The 17178-nt window shown below is 39.2% G+C and overlaps 1 protein-coding gene across 10 annotated transcripts in view; it reads right to left on the bottom strand.

Annotated features, from left to right (window-relative positions):
* NPAS3 (neuronal PAS domain protein 3) overlaps positions 1-17178 on the bottom strand; it is a 678331-nt gene that overhangs the window by 403809 nt on the left and 257344 nt on the right. For 7 of the 10 annotated variants that reach the window (XM_073610105.1, XM_073610104.1, XM_073610107.1 and 4 more), the window contains exon 2: positions 3276-3335. The exons of the other annotated variants lie outside the window; for them this stretch is intronic. In XM_073610105.1, the coding sequence (XP_073466206.1) occupies positions 3276-3335 (60 nt within the window). The remainder of the gene's footprint in view (positions 1-3275; positions 3336-17178) is intronic. 10 annotated transcript variants of the gene reach the window in all.

The raw sequence follows: 17178 nt of genomic DNA, 5'->3' as shown, positions 1-17178 counted from the left end.
TATATCCATTGAAGAGAACAGTGCTGACAAATGCTTGAATTGGTTGCATTCAGCAGGCTTGGTGACATGTTGGTTTGCTTTGCAGTGGGTGCGAAGCATGGCGGCGCATGTAAATACCCCCCTTCACTGCCATTGCAACTTGAGGGGAGGGCAGCTGGGGAGCACTAAAAATGCAGCTTATCCGTGCATTTTTACTGCCCCCCAATCACATGTCTGAACATAACCTTAACAACCGTTGATGCAAGATATCAGTCACACTGAGAATGCATCAGTTGGCCAACTCGTAAACATACAGTACATTGTGAGAAAGAGCAATAAACCACAATAACTGGGGTTGATTTACTAAAGGCAGATAGACTGTTCACGTTGCAAGAGAATTTTCCCCAGAGCTTATGGAAATAAGACGTGCAGGGGGAAAAAATAAAAAATGCATTCCTGATTTTATATAACTGGATGATGGGAGCCAGAAAATCTTCACCTCATTCACTAAGCTGTGGAGAAAATTGCATAGCACTGTAAAGCAGGAAGCAGAAACTGAATATGTAACTAGCAAACATGGCTGTCCTAATGTACATATATAATTACATACTAATAAGATTATAAACATCAAGCTGATCTCTGTTACATTTATTTAAAAAATAAAAAAGACTATACATTTCCTTTAGGAGCTGCCAGTCTACATTCACTTAGAGGCATTTTTAATTAGGGCTGGTTCACACAGGAACGCACAGGTTCCTGTGCGCATTTTTGCATGTTCCTGAGCGGTGCAGTTTGAACAGCCCTTTCATTTCATTAGGCTGCCAAATGTGTGGGAAAGCGCAAAAAGTACAAGTGCGACTTTGAAACATGCGCTGCACCAAACCGCATAGTACTGCATGTGCATGTTTGTTAGATGCATCTGGGATGCCAATAAAGAGGAGGTCCAGCCTCCTTCAGAAAAAAAATAAAATAACGTAGCTGCTGACTTTTAATATTAGGACACTTACCTGTCCAGGGATCCCATGATGTCAGCACCCCAGCCGATTTTTCCATCGGTTCTCTGGTGCTGCTGCCGCCACTCCTTCTAATGGAAACCGGCAGTGAAGACGTTTACCTACTGCGTATGCGCGAAGTGCGCTGCGCTTTCTGATTCGCATGGCGGTGGAGGGAAGGGGGGGGCATAACTTGTGGCACCGGAGGGGGGGAGGAGGCAGATAAGCGGAGCTTTCACTTTTGAGTGGAGCTCTGCTTTAACAATTACTGGCACATGTGCACATCTAACAAGGGCAGTGCTTTAACGTTGGGTGCGAAAAACGCGCATGGAAAGTGCACTTCCCACAATGCAATTGGTGTAAACTGGCCCTTAGTGTTAGATAAAGGAGTAGGAAGGCTGTTAATGTCAAATGACCAGTTAAAATGTAAAGGGTAACTCCAAGGATTAGGTGTTAGATTAACAATTAGGGATAGGTTAACTTTGAAGGACACTTTAGCGGATGTTTTTTTACATGTTTTGGTGCCAAAGCTTTCAAGTCAAGAATTTCCAGAGCCAAAAACAAAATGTACTATATTACATATATAACAGTAATCTATTACATATAATAATGATGAAAGATTGTAAGTTGTTAAACCTTGCTCACCTTCTCTGCATATCAACTGCCATGACAATGACAAAACTAAAATGTGAGCAATGAACTGGCCATGATCATTCAAGGCCTGTTCAAAGCCCAAGGTGTAAACTTGGACATTGACCAAATGGGCTGTTTGCATTTTAAGAAGAACTAATTTTTCTTTATTTGTCTAGAATAGCGTTACTCAACTTCAGTGTATTACATTCTTCTTATGCTCCGTACACATGGTCGGACATTCCGACAACAAAATCCTAGGATTTTTTCCGACGGATGTTGGCTCAAACTTGTCTTGCATACACACGGTCACACAAAGTTGTCGGAAAATCCGATCATTCTGAACGCGGTGACGTAAAACATGTACGTCGGGACTATAAACGGGGCAGTAGCTAATAGCTTTCATCTCTTTATTTATTCTGAGCATGCGTGGCACTTTGTGCGTCGGATTTGTGTACACACGATCGGAAATTCTGACAACGGATTTTGTTGTCGGAAAATTTTATAGCCTGCTCTCAAACTTTGTGTGTCGGAAAATCCGATGGAAAAAGTCCGATGGAGCCCACACACGGTCGGAATTTCCGACAACACGCTCCGATCGCACATTTTCCGTCAGAAAATCTGACCGTGTGTACGGGGCATTAGAGTGGAACTAAACCCTCCCATCCTTTACAGCCAAGAAGCTGTTATCTTGGCCTCTGATCTGCAATTGAAATGATTCTGCACGTGATCCGTTATGACACCAGCCATTTGATAGCTTGACAGTTCGGTTGAGAGTACAAGCAAACGTGACAGTTATCATTCACGGCATGCCTTAAATGTAACTGTTTTGGGAAACCATTAAGTTGTCAAGTTTAGTTCTGCTTTAATAGCGACAGTATTATGAACAACATAGTCTATACTGTACAGCTGTATTGCTTAGCAGTGGGATGTATGTGAGATGTGTTGTTTCTAAAAAAAGGTATCTAAACATTTAGACCACCCACCCCTTCCAACCCAAAACCTCTCAGTACCCCTAAGCATAGAGCAAATTGAGTTTTTTTGTTTCTATTTAGCCGAGGTCTACTCTATAGACTTGCCCACAGCATAATATGCTGTATAGATAGATAAAATGCTCTCTACACAGTAACAGTTGTGATATCTACCTAATGTAATTAAAAGAAAAACACTGGAAAATGCTATTTAAAAAAAAAATAGTAAAAAGAAAACAAATACCTTTCCTTAAACTGATATCCTTTGATTACCTTTGTCTCTATAGACCTGAGCATATTTCCACCCATGCTACATCAATTATTGAGCGTCATTCTACTGCTTGAGCTTCTACCTTGTCCTACAGCCTACTGATACAATATTCCCTAATATCAGCCACAATATATCCTGTTCATTGCATCCAGAAGTTTGTGTTACACTGCTCAGCCACCTTCTTTCCTGTTCCTGAAACATATTCGGCTTTCTGTTAATTCTGAACATAGCTTCCATGTTCCATTTTACGGCAGCCTTACCCCTTCTAAATATAATAGTTATATTTTTATTTAAATCCATGCCTTCTTTCAGCGGCTGTTCAAGTCACTTGTCAACCTTTTTTAATGTAAAAGTAAGTTAAATCTCTGGTGTAAGTGGGTACCACAAACTTAAATGTTACATTCTTCCCCACAATAAATAATGATGAGGTACCTTAGGTTGAGGTCTGGAGGACAGGGGACGGTACATGCGCTGATAGGCCTGGAGGCTCCCCTGCCATGAGAGAAAAACAAATGATATACATAAGGCAGGAGAGGCAAAATGCAGGTTATATGTATGTAGCTATGTAGCTACTTCTCTCTATCCAAACCTCTAGTAAACAGACTTCCTACAAATAAAGACTTCATACTGTTGTACTTTTGGGGCACTTTATTGTAGCATTAAATACTTATAAATTACACTTCATCATCACAATTTCATTCAATTACCCAACATGGTTCTAATGTGTAACCAAACACATCTCATAGACTCCCCACCTTTATGAGCATTTTCCATGATACACGCATATTTAGGGTGTAACATGAAGCTTGGTCAGTGTTCTGTCTGTCACGGTGACAGAAGGACTTGTAATTCTCAATACAGTGTGTTGACGTCACTGCACATGTAGTCCATTGACACTTCCTCCAGCCCTATAGGTAAAGATCTATACCTGCAGCTGCAGAAAGAGTCTGCAGGAACAAGAACATTGCACCCATGATCAACTGATCGTCGGTTGCAATGCTTCCCTGGCTCCTATGCAAAAAAAAGAAAGGAATAAATGCACTTTCTTTATTAATTAATATGTGTGCATTTATTATTTTTTGTAACTTAGCCGAAGTTTGTATATGCTGGCAGCTTTCATTAAACATTGTCTATTCCATTTGTTATTTGTTTTAATTTCCACTGTAATCTAACGAGTTTTAGAAATAGTGTCATTAGTTTAGGCCAGTGGTCTCCAAACTGCGGCCTGGGGGCCAGATGTGGCCCTTCGTTTGCCTTAATCTGGCCCTTGGGGCACTATTCCACCAACTGACACCAACGATGGGGCATCATTCCCCCTACTGACACCATCAATGGGGTACTATTCTCCTCATTAATATCGACAATGGGGTACTATTTATCCCATTAGAACCGATGATGGGGCACTAATGCAGGGGCATTTTCTACTCCCACTGGTCACAGGCAGGCCCCCCTAAAGCCTGAAGGACAGTAAACTGGCCCTTTGCTTGGTAAGTCTGGAGACCCCTGGTTTAGGCAATTAAAGATCAACCACCCCCTTAGGAACCACTGACAAGTTATTACTTATAGTTATGACTATATCAACAAGAGAAAAAGAAACACCCCCAAGGATGGACAGAGCCATACTATAAAAAAAAGTATGGGATATCAGTTCTTGATAAACTGCCGAGCTGATTACTGTGTGAACCTACATAATATGTGTCCAGTCTTCTTCTACGTTTTTATTTTTTGTCAGCTCCATAACATTATTAAAGCGTTTGTTACCCCAACACTTCATATATCTGATATGTGCCTGCTATACTGTCTACTTGTAAGAGAAAGTATCTTGTTCTCTTTGTAAAAAAAGGTAAAAGCATCACAAGTAAGTTGGTATACCAGTTCCTCTAGTACACCATCTCTAAATGAGACCATATAGCTTTTAAAGCAAAAAAACCCTCCAGATCTTTCAACATAATGGGGGAGATTTACTAAACCTGGAAAACTCAGAAACTGGTACATCTGTACATGGTAGCCAATCAGCTTCTAACATCAGCTTGATCAATTAAGCTTTGACAGTAAAACCTAGAAGATGATTGGTTACTATAAAAAGCTGCACCAAATTCTGAATACTCTGGTTTAAGTAAATTTCCCCCAATAAGTCTTTCCATATTCATTAACTGTTTTCACAAAGTGTTTGCATATTGTAAAAAAAACAAAAAGCAAAAAACCAAACACACACACCTTTAATGTAGAATTTATTTTGGTATCATACTATCATGTTCATTCAGGAAGGCTCCTACATTATTTAAAGTTAGTGTGCTTATATCGAAATCAGAGTGGATCACATGTGTGTATTGTACTATTAATATAAGATTGTTTTAGTGCTGGAACTTGCCAATTAATCATTCTACCCCCAGTGATCACGTTGCCCATAGCCTCCTAATCCCAGACAGTTTAATGTATATAAGGCACCTGCAGAAACCACAGCCAAGGGATGACGAAAACCTTAGCACAGTTTCAACAACCTTGCACGAACATTATTATATTTCCCTTCAAAAGTCATGTCCTGATGTACCTGCAGAGCACCTCCCCAGATTGCCAATACCAAAATACAGTCAGAAACGCTAGGGGGGGGAGTGGGCCAGGGTAGTTTTAGAGCACCTGCATGTCCAGATCCCCTCCGGTATCCATGGCCAGCTTAGATCAAACAAATAGTTATTAATTAGTATTTATCTTATTATAGCTAAACATTTCTGTATCAAGCTAAAGAATTTGAACTAGATGGACTTTTTTTAACCGGACTAACTATGTAACTTTGTTGCTTTATTGAAGCACTCTCTAGAAACATGTGCAAGTAATTTCTTAAAAGCTGTTCCAGCAATAATCATTAATCCAAGTTGGGAGCGAGCTGCAGGATACAAATCTTTAGCCAGTAGGTGAGAAATATTTGTTTAAGCTGGGTAACTTAGGTTTGGCAGCTCTAAACAAAATGGGAGTCTCCTTAGAAATTGGGGTTTCCTGGCTTGAGAAATCTATGTATAGTTGAGCCAGAAGGAGAGCCAAACACACATGATGAGAGTTCGGAAATGTATTTTGATTTCACTAATGGCCGAGGCTCAACAAAGGACACCCCAATGCATTTTGGGGTCAAACAATCCCCCTTTAATTGTCATAGAAGCTAATGGACTCTAATCTAACACATTAGGTAAAACAATCAGAAACAGAAGGAAAAGCAGTGAGTGTATACCTGCGTTAAGCAGTTGTGCATCCTCAACTGCATGGATGCTTAAAACAATGTGGAGATTTTCCCTCACTCCCTGTCCTGATATCTGTAACATAGGAAGTGAGTGGGGTTTCCAAAAAGACATGAAGGTGCATTCATCAACAAACACAAAACATTTAACACTCCCCTGCCACCATTTGGCCCCACATAGGCCCTGAATGGAGCTGTTGGTATTGGTAAATCTGCCTAGTTTTGAATGGAGACCCAATCTGTCAACTGTCATAAAACAATCATAAAGAAATTTAGTATTGTTAGCAAAATGTGTCGGAAATCATACTTGTCATATAGTGCTCTCTAAGGAAAAGATTGAAATCACAAATCAGTTATCAATGTACTAATAAATAACTATGACTGATTATCATACACTTTCAATGCTGCTCTAAGAACTAAGTACGCTGCTGCATTGTGGGGCTTGTAGTGTCAGTTGTCGGGTTGCGGCTCCTGTTGTAATGCCTCAACGCCCTCATAATCCCTATGTCTTCTGTGTTTCAAAGAATTTCTCTGGCATTATGAGTGCAAAGTCATCAAAAGCAGCCTGGAGTCTTCTCATATTAATCCCCAGTGTGCACACTATTGTAATGTATTCTGCTCCTGTATCCGGCCTAAACCCTAAATAATCCTTATTACTGGCTCTGGAATATATTGAGAAGAAAGTGAGAAACAGAGGACAGCCTCTCCATTACTAGCCAGATCCATTCTTACACCAGTAGTTTTTAAGAGTAGACATATTCTGCTGCTTGATTTTCACTAGCTGTCGGCTGAATGATCAGAAATCTTTCACTGAGTGTTAACTATCACTCCATCAAAAAGAGTGGGATTCGTTGGGATTATTATTTGGTGAGCAATACATAACTGTATTACCTATTACATTTCCATAATTTACATTTCATAAAAGCAGTGCAAAATGTAAATATGTTATACTGACTTTAATCGTAGCAGGTAGCAGCATAAAAATATAACTACAGCAAAAAAACTTTTTGTATTTACTGTAGTAGGAAGCTAGTACAATCTGTATCATTATTTTTTATTTTTTTGTTTATTAGTGTTTTTCGCAGTTCCTTTAAAAAGAAAGGGGGGAAAAAAGCTCAAAAAACACTATAAGTAGCATTTGGGAGCATTTAGCAGCGTTTTTGATGGACAAATGCTCCAACAAACCCTACAAAAACTGTTTTTTTTATCTGCTCCTAGATGCTGAAGCGCAGAAAACACCAATAGCCTAAAGTAGTGTGCATGGACACATAGGATAACACTATTTAGCTTCTAGAAGCAGAAAAACATGCTAATAACACCTTCCAGGTGTTTAAAAAAAAAACGCTAGTATCCATGGAGCCTTACATAGCTGTCCCCATTGAAGAAATCCCATTATCTGAAAGTTATTACTACCTCTGGCAATCCTATGCTTAGAGTTCACATAACATCTGGCTTCCCATGTTTTATAAAAAAAAATCCAACTTGCTCACCACCAAATTCTGCAAAACTATTCTCTACGGCTGTGACATTTGTTTTACATAAAACACCTTATTTAATTTGTGCTCTTATCACAAAACCAATAGTTGGTTTAACCTCCCTGGCGGTATGATTATTTCAGATTTTTAATGCTGAAAGCGGTACAATTTTTTGCATGGAAATTTGGCGTTTTATATTGTAGGCCTGAAATTCTTAGGAATAACTCACTTAACTCATCTGTCCAAACAAGAGTTTAGTAGACATCCCGGGTATGATAAAGTTTGAAAAACTAATTAATAAATTATAATATAATAAATAACTATAAATAATTATAACAAATAATAATATAATAATAATAAAAATGATTCAATAGTGTAATCAAATAAAAAACACCTGAATTTGCTCAGTTGCAGAATTGTCGCTGTCATTATTTTCAGTGTTTGATGACGGATCTCCCCACAAATCACTATGGCTCAATTCTGCAAGTGATTCTAATTTATTATCGCTGTTTTCTAGTTGGTCTAAAACCACTTTTGATGTAAAGGGACGGTTTTGGTTGCTATGGACAATCTCCAATTTCCAGCAGAAAGAACAGTATTTATAATATAAGACTGCATGCAGGGCACTGGACAAACCACTAGGGACAAAAGGGATGTGAAATAAATTGATACAGTAATGTAATCTGTAAGATTACAGTGTACTGTATGTGTAATGTGTGTTTTACTTTTTGAATTTGGCGCCGTTCTCCGTCCATGTGCGTCGCAATGCTCGCAGGGTACTGGGCTTGGCTCCGTGACAGATTGAGCCGAGGACGGTTCGCACACAGTGCAGGGAGACATAGCAGGATCCTGGGGACAAGGTAAGTAAGCTGTACTTGGATCCTGCGATGCAATCCCGAGTGTGGCTCGGGGTTACCGCTTTTGGTGCTGAAAATCTACCCCGAGCCACATTCGGGAATACAGCCAGGGAAGTAAGGAAGTTCTGACTTCTTCCAGATCAGTGACCTAATGTACATTGCTGCTGCTGCTAAACGGATGTTTAGGAGCAGTTGGGCATTTTTTTCAATTGCTCCTGAACTCTCCTCTATGTTATCTTATCAGTACAATTACATAGGTTCGTTTATAGCCGTTTCTAGGCAGTTGAGTTTAGAGGCTTTTTTTGGAACCCAAAAAAATGCGTTCAGAAGCTGTGTTTAGAGGCATTTCAAGCCCCAAATGCGGCTAAACGCGGCTACCTACATTTAGGCGCATTTTGTCTAGAAGCATATTTAAAGGGAAACATTTTATTCATTACTTTTGACCCTAGAAAATGCTAAAAACACAAAAAAAAAACTCAATTATCATTGCCTGCAGGCTTGATATACCATGAGATATTCCCCTAATCAGCCAATTAAGCTGTACAATATACGACTTGCATTACTTGATGCTGAAGTTAAGAGTCACCAAGAGAGGTTCCTCTGGTGGCACACTTTTCCACGTGTCCATGCTGACTAGACGGGGTCTAACCTTTTCAAGAAAACGTCAAAGGTGACAATTGACATACATGTAAAATTAAAAACAATTCTATGGGTAATTACGCAGCTGAACATAGGTATTAGAAAGTATCCTGTGGACATACGTCAATGGATGTGTCCAGTAGGGACGAACTCTGGTCCTCTCCCGCAATTTTCTACATCTTTGGAGCCTCAGCAAAAGCAACATCAGGAGCATTTCCTCACACATGCTCATCATGGGATCCATATTAACAAACCAACCAAAAAATAACAGCTAGCTTATAAGCACACTGCTTTCTCAGCTGCTACTCACACTGTTCTCTCACAGAATTCCTGAAATAGTTAATAAATACTTGTTTTTAGTGCTTTCTAATCATTTGGGAGGGTCTCCTGAGGTTATCTTTAGTAAACGCTTCTGAACTCTAAACACGGCTTGTAAACGCTGCTAAACACACTGTGATGTTTCAGCGTTCAGGAGAGGTTGAGGAACGTCCTGTTTGCAATTTGCAGCTTGTTCTTGTACAGGTTTCCATTAACAAACTTATCTGGGAAAAGGTCTGGCTATCATTTTTAACTTCCCAAGCACCATAAGTATAAATCAGCACAGAGAACACTGATGCTTTAGCTGGAGCTGATATAGAAGACTTCACCTGGGACAGTCGGTAGTATTTGTTAAGACAAACCATCCATAAAAATGTAACTGCGTTCCTAAATATTTTACTAAGGAAAGCACGCTTCTAAACAATTTTTTTCTTACATTTTTTTCATATGTTGAGATCCTACGCACAACATTTTTTCACAGAAGGCAACATGCTCTCTGAAATGACAATGGAATTACATTGGAATATCCAACAAAATATAACCAATGTATAGTGGAGTTCAGTTTGACTTTGCAAGTCTTTGAGGCACGTATTGTAGTTGGGTTGTTGACTGTCTTTTTTGGACAACCCCTTAATCATCAGCCATTCCATTCCGTCAGACAATTTCCACAGGAAATAAACAAAGGTTTGTGAAACATAGGGTGTCAAAGAAAAATACACAGGCGTACAAAGTGTTATGTTTATTATGGACCTGTTCTAAGCTAATGCTGTTTCGAAGTTGCCATGATACAGTACGGATCTGTACACCACTAGAGAAAAACAAGTCCTACAATAACGAAAGTGCACTGCTCTTTTTTTTTTTTTTTTTTACTTTTATGATAAATAAAAGTAATAAATAGTCTTTTGGGTAACAGAGCAGCCTTGACAATGAATAAATGAATGACAAGACTGTGTTCTTTCAATAATACAAAATACCTAAATGGGTTATTTACTTCAAGGCTGCTTTAATTACAGAAGAATTCCCATTTCATAATGAAGTCCCCTGCACAAGTCATGGAGGAATTTAAAACAGATCTTTTCATGCCATTCATTAGGCTCTTGATTTGCATAGGGCTGGCCTGGCATCGTTGGGCTTGAACACACATAGCCTTTGGTTCCCTTGGCCCCATGCACCAACTACACTACATGGATTAGAATAGTTCTATCAAAAGAAGCACAAGGGACTGTCAAATTAAAAAAATATGTTTTTAAAGATACTGTTTGTAAAATGAGTGCCAAGCACCTCAATCTATGACAGCGCTCCTAAATATTGTAAATTAATTTTAATCACAGCAAAAAAAAAAGGGACTCAGGCAAGACTACTAAATAAGAATGATGAATGTGGTAACATTATTTATTAAATATATTACAAACAAAGCCTTTGTAACGAAGGCCATCTAACTGTCATCATCTGGATGATCAAATGATAATGGAAAAAATCTCACTTGTAAGAGTTTTATCCAAAAACATGTTAAGCTTCATATTTTGTTGCAAACATTCCAGCATACAGTGGGGAAAATAAGTATTGGATCCCCTACAGATTTGGAAGTTTGCCCACTTATAAAGAAATGAAGGGTCTATATATTTTATCATAGGTGTAATTTAAATGATAGAGACAGAAAATCTACAAATCCAGAAAAGTAGTAGAGAAACCCTTGTTGGCAAGCACAGAGGTAAGACGTTTTTTGTAGTTAGTGACCAGGTTTGCACACATCTATGGAGGGATTTTGGTCCACTCTTTTTTACAGGTCTTCCCTAAATCCTTAGGACCCCTTTCACACTGAGGCGTTTTTCAGGCGCTTTTGGGCTAAAAATAGCACCTGTAAAGCACCTGTAAAACGCCTCCCCTGCAGTCCAAGTGTAAAAGCCCAAGTGCTTTCACACTGGGACGCTGCGCTGGCAGGACATTAAAAAAAGTGTGTATACACTGCTCCTACACTGCTCCTGCCCATTGAAATGAATGGGCACTGCTGCCGGAGCGCCTGCAAAGCGCTTTGCCATCGGTGCTACACTATGCATTTAACCCTTTATTCGGCCGCTAACGGGGTTAAAAGCGCCCTGCTGCGGCCGAATACTGCCACTTAAACTATGGTAAATCGCTACTACAACTAGCGGTGTTTTACTGTAAACGTATGAAAGCAGCCTAAGGTTTCTTGGCTGTCGCTTGGCAACTCAAACTTTCAGCTCCCTCCATAAATTTCCTATACATTTAATGTCTTCTTGGCCACTCTTTTGTTGCCGTGGCGGTATGTTTTGGGTCATTGTCATGCTGGAAGACCCATACACGACCCATCTTCAGTGTTCTGGCTGATGGAAGAAGGTTCTCATCCCAGATTTTACAATATATGGCCAAATCTAATGGCCCCTCAATGTGACAAAGTCGGTCTGTAATTTAGCAGAGAAACAGCCCCAAAGCATCATGTTTCCACCTTCGTGCTTGACTGTAGAGATGGTGTTCTTAGGGTCATAGTCAGCGTTTTTCTTCCTCCAAACATGGTGAGGTGAGTCCCCCTTCTCAAGAAGGCACATGTACAGTCATGCCAATGAACATCTAAATGATTCAGGATTGGGAGAAAGTGCTGTGGTCAGATGAGACCAAAATTGAGCTCTTTGGCATTAACTCGACTTGCTGTGTTTGGCTGTTTCTCTGCTAAAGGTACAGGCCGACTTTGCCACATTGAGGGACCAATGGACAGGGCCATGCATTGTAAAACCTTGGATGAGAATCTTCTTCCCTCAGCCAGAACACTGAAGATGGGTCATGGATGGGTCTTCCAGCATGATAATGACCCATACTGTCAAGGCAACAAAGGAGTGGCTCAAGAAGAAGCACATTAAGGTCATGGAGTAGTCAGTCTCCATACCTTAATCCTATAGAAAATTTATGGAGGGAGCTGAAACTTTGAGTTAGCAAGAGACAGTCAAGAAACCTTAAGGATTTAGAAAAGATCTGTAAAGAAGAGTGGACCAAAATCCCTCCTGAAATGTGTGGAAACCTGGTCACCAACTACAAGAAACGTATTACCTCTGTGCTTGCCAACAAGGGTTTCTCCACTAAGTACTAAGTCATGTTTTGCTTGGGGATCAAATGTTTTTTACTCACTTAACTGCAACTTAATTTATAGCATTTGTTTTATGTGTTTTTTCTGGATTCTGGTTGATATTCTGTCTCTATCATTTGACCACTTACGGACCGCCCGCTGTCGTTATACGTCAGTACTTTGAAGAGGGATATCGTTGTTATGGCAGCAGCTAACTACCATAACCCCGGTATCCTGTTCTTCAGCGGGCGGTCTGCTTTGGGATAAAAGTAGTCTCTGCGGCGGATTCGCCACGAGATCACTTTTATCGGCGGCGGGAGAGGGCCCCCCCTCCCGTCACACTCTGGTGCCCTCCGCCTACCGGAGCCGTCGGTAGCGGCAGAGGCGATCGGGAAGATGGCCCCCATCCATCTCCATATCATTGCAGGGCGAAAGCAATGTCAAAACATTACTTCCGCCCATAGCTCTTAAAGAGACTTTTTTTTTCAAATGCCGTAATTTTTTTTTTTTATTATTGCATTTTAGTGTAAATATGAGATCCAAGATCTTTTTGACCCCAGATCTCATATTTAAGAGGTCCTGTCATGCTTTTTTTACATTTCTTGTAATAGGAATAAAAGTGACACATTTTTTTTTAAAAGAACAGTTTAAAAATAAAAAATAAAAGGTAAAATAAATAAGAATTTTTTTTTTTTTTTAAACGCGCATCGCCGAGTTCCCGTGCAGAAGCGAATGCATACGTGAGCAGCGCCCGCATATGAAAACCACACATGTGAGGTATCGCCGCAATTGCTAGACCAAGAGCAATCATTCTAGCCCTAGACCTCCTCTGTACCTCAAAACATGCAGCCTGTAGAATTTTTTAAACGTCGCCTATGGAGATTTTTAAGGGTAAAAGTTTGTCACCATTCTACGAGCGGGTGCAATTTTGAAGCGTGACATGTTGGGTATCAATTTACTCGGTGCAACATTATCTTTCACAATATAAAAAAAAATTGGGCTAACTTTACTGTTGTCTGATTTTTTAATTCCCAAAATTTTATTTTTTCCAAAAAAAAGTGTGCTTGTAAGACCGCTGCACAAATATGTTGTGACAGAAAGTAGTGCAACGGCCGCCATTTTATTCTCTAGGGTGTTAGAAAAAAATATATATGTTTAGGGGTTCTAAGTAATTTTCTAGCAAAAAAAACTGTTTTTAACTTGTAAACACCAAATCTCAGAAAGAGGCTTGGTCCTTAATTGGTTAAAATACACCTATGATAAAAATTATAGACCCTTCATTTCTTTGTAAGTGGGCAAACTTACAAAATTTGCGTGGGATCAAATAATTATTTTCCCCACAGTATATAACTGGATAGGAATAAGGAAAATATTAATCAAATTAATTAAAAAATAAAATCCACACAATATATGTATTCCATAGGATCACTCAAAATTAGTTTGCCATTTCTTAGTGAAAATCAATCACCAGAATAATAAAGTAACTGGTAAACATGCTGTCAAATATGTTCTGCTAAAAGAACACAAAGGGGTTGATTTACTAAAGGCAAATCCACTCTGCACTGCAAGTGCACTTCAAAGCGCACTTGGAAGTGCAGTCGATGTAAATATGAGGGGAAGATCCGAAATGAGGGGAAGCTCTGGCGATTTTATCATCCAATCATGTTCAAGCAAAAATGCTGTTTTTTATTTTCCTTGTATGCCCCCCCTCGGATCTACAGCAACTGCACTTCCAAGTGCACTTGCAGTGCACTTGTAGTGCAAAGTGGATTTGCCTTTAGTAAATCAACCCCAAAGTCCTTAGCTGATGGATGTATAAATTACACTGGGTATTCGTTATAACTATGGAAATCTCCTCCAGGTTTTCTGTACAGATACTCCTTGTTTAACGGCTTCTCTGACTTACAACCCGCTCTCCCCACCTGAACAATGTGCTGTACATCATTATATTGTACAGTACAGTACAGAATTTTCATTTGTGTTCTGTACTTATGCAAATTAAAACAACGTTATTGAGCTGGAGTTTTGTGTTCAGACCTTTTTTCACAATACAGTACAGTACAGTAGTTAAGAATTCTTAAAATAATTGATTTCTTGTGACATTTAACAACCAATTTGTTTAAGGACCTGGTCTTGGAATGGAACCTGGTCGTTAAGTGAGGAGTACCTGTATTATAAAGAATTCCATAAAAGTTGGCAATTGATGAAACACAAGATAGTTACTACCTCAAGTTCACGCCAAAATGGAAAGCAGAGGCTGTAAATATAGAGCCAAAACCAACAGAGAATCCCAGAGCTGAAAAGTAGAGCCCCTCTAAGTGGCTCAGTACTGCTCCTGCCTGGAGCTGTAAGACCTTAGAGTGGAGGGCTGTAGTTTTTGTCCGGTACTCTTCACATGCACCTAATGCTTCTCAGCTCTACAGATTACAGCTCCAACTTTTTGTCCCTTATAGAGCCCAACTGAAGAAAGCTCATCCATCTTTCTAGATATAAACTTGTTGTTTCCCTTTACTTCAAAAAAGTGGCACTAAGACACAGAGACCAATTTTTGCTATATGTAAGATACATCTAATGAATTCTAGAGAGTTAAACTACTCACTAGCTTCTTACTGTATCTCTCTTTTAAATTTAACAGAAATACTGCAGTACATCAATCACAAGTATAATGTTTTTATTGAACTGGCCGATGACACCTTACATTCGGCTTAAGCTTCTGCACTTTCTGAACAGCAGTGTGGTGGGTCTCTCTCTCTCTATGTACCCTATACGTCCTGGTTTTGAACTGATTCTTGTCTTTGCTGAGCCCCTTTTTCTTTTAGTTTTGCGTAGAGCAGAGAAAAGTTACATTTCTTTTTTTTCTGTCAGTGACCACATGGGGAGATTTTCTCTCACCTGAACAAGAAAAGGGGAAGAGGTTGTCATTGGGATAGGAAGGCACAGACAGCACTAAAAACAGCTTTCTAAGTTCTAACTCTTCCCCAGACTATTAAAAAAATCCTGATAGATACTAATGGGAAATTTCCCTATATACAGCAATAAAACCCAGACAAAAACGACAACTCATTTCTACTCTAGAACACAATAGAAAAGCTTTGTCGGAAGTTGAGCTTGAACTTGGACCTGGTTTGATTTGAACCTAACTGTGGACTTGACAAGCCTGAATTTAATACTATACCATACATACTTCTGATCTATCCCATAATATAAATGCATCATCTGGCATTTCAAAATACAACTGTCTACCAAGGATGAATCAGTCTTTTCATTAAGTACTTTGATTTCTGTGTGTGAACAGTTGTGTATTTGAAGTTTTTGCTCACACACTGGAAGAGAAGTGAATCACTTTACATGAATACATCCAATATTCTTTGATCATGGTTATAATCCAAAGAATTTTATGTGTGAGATTGACACTGTAATTCTTGAGTTCCTATTAGAGAACAGAATATATGAAGATCACAAATGAATGAAAATTTTAGAGTACAATATTAATACCTTAATTGTTTGTTATATCTACTGTGATTTGAAGCACCTTTATATATGTTCCCCCAGATTTGTCTTGGAAAATATAATAAGATGGTAACTCATAGATGTATTATTTATCTTATTAATTAAATTCAACAATTTTTATAAGGTGATATTGGCTTATTTTAAAATATTGATGTTTACCAAGCTTTAGAATAATACAATTGTTCTATAATACAACTGGTATTTCTTCATTTTCAGTGGATATAGCTGGATGACAACATTTAGGCTGTCTTTATTACAGAGGTTGATTTTATATAGTTGTAATAATTTAGGCTGAATAACAGGTATGGCAATTTTTATATAGTTACATTGGTCCAGCTTGAAGTATGTATGGGCCATACCTGTAGGATCCCTGTGGAAGATGGAAATAACTGTGTTAGGCACTGCTACTACAGTGATCTCCACTAGCTTCTGGGTCCCTTGCCATGGGAACACAGGAGGTGACTCACTTGGAACGGGTGCCATTTAGGGAACACTTTGGGTGTTCTCAATGAACGCAGTGTTCCCTGATTGAATGAGGTGGAGCAGTGATGCCACCTGTTCACTGAATGCCGCCCATACTGAGCAGGTGACCTCTTGTGTTCAGTATGCAGAAGTGCAGACATTCAGCACTGGACACAGAAGACAGCGGCAATCACTGTAGTAATAATGTGACTTTAAAATAAGCATCATTTCTGTTTAGAGGCCATGCCTGTTACCTCTTATTCAACTTTTCCTTGTTTTCCTATAACTGTATATTACTGACAAACATTGTAATTGGTGTGCACACTTTTAAAGTTCTGTTCTCTTTTTGCATGAATAGATAGTGAGATGCTAGGTAGGCTTTAAAAGTAGAATCCATTGAACAATGAAAATTAAGATTTGAAAGGCATACAGGGAGCAAGCCTAGTCCTCCTCATCCAGGCAATGCCTAAATGCATCAGTCAATCCTATTCCCTTACAACAGGAATCATATGCCTACTGAGATAGTGGAACACTCATTAATAGCTCGCACAAACAAGACAGCCCAAAGTTTCTAACAGCCAATAGTCAATATCAAAAAGTAGTAGTAAATTTTGGGTACCCAGGTGATTTAAGCCATAATGTGCTAATACATATGCAACTCACATCACAGCACATCATGACTTACCTACTAAAGGAGGCCCTCCAGTGGTGCAATGTCAGTGTTTGGGTTCTGTCATCTTCACCTCATCTTCCTGGCTTCCGTCTG

This window comes from Aquarana catesbeiana, linkage group LG13 (assembly GCF_042186555.1).
Source record: "Aquarana catesbeiana isolate 2022-GZ linkage group LG13, ASM4218655v1, whole genome shotgun sequence".
NCBI classification, from domain to species: domain Eukaryota; kingdom Metazoa; phylum Chordata; class Amphibia; order Anura; family Ranidae; genus Aquarana; species Aquarana catesbeiana.
This window is presented reverse-complemented; position numbering and strand designations above follow the sequence as displayed.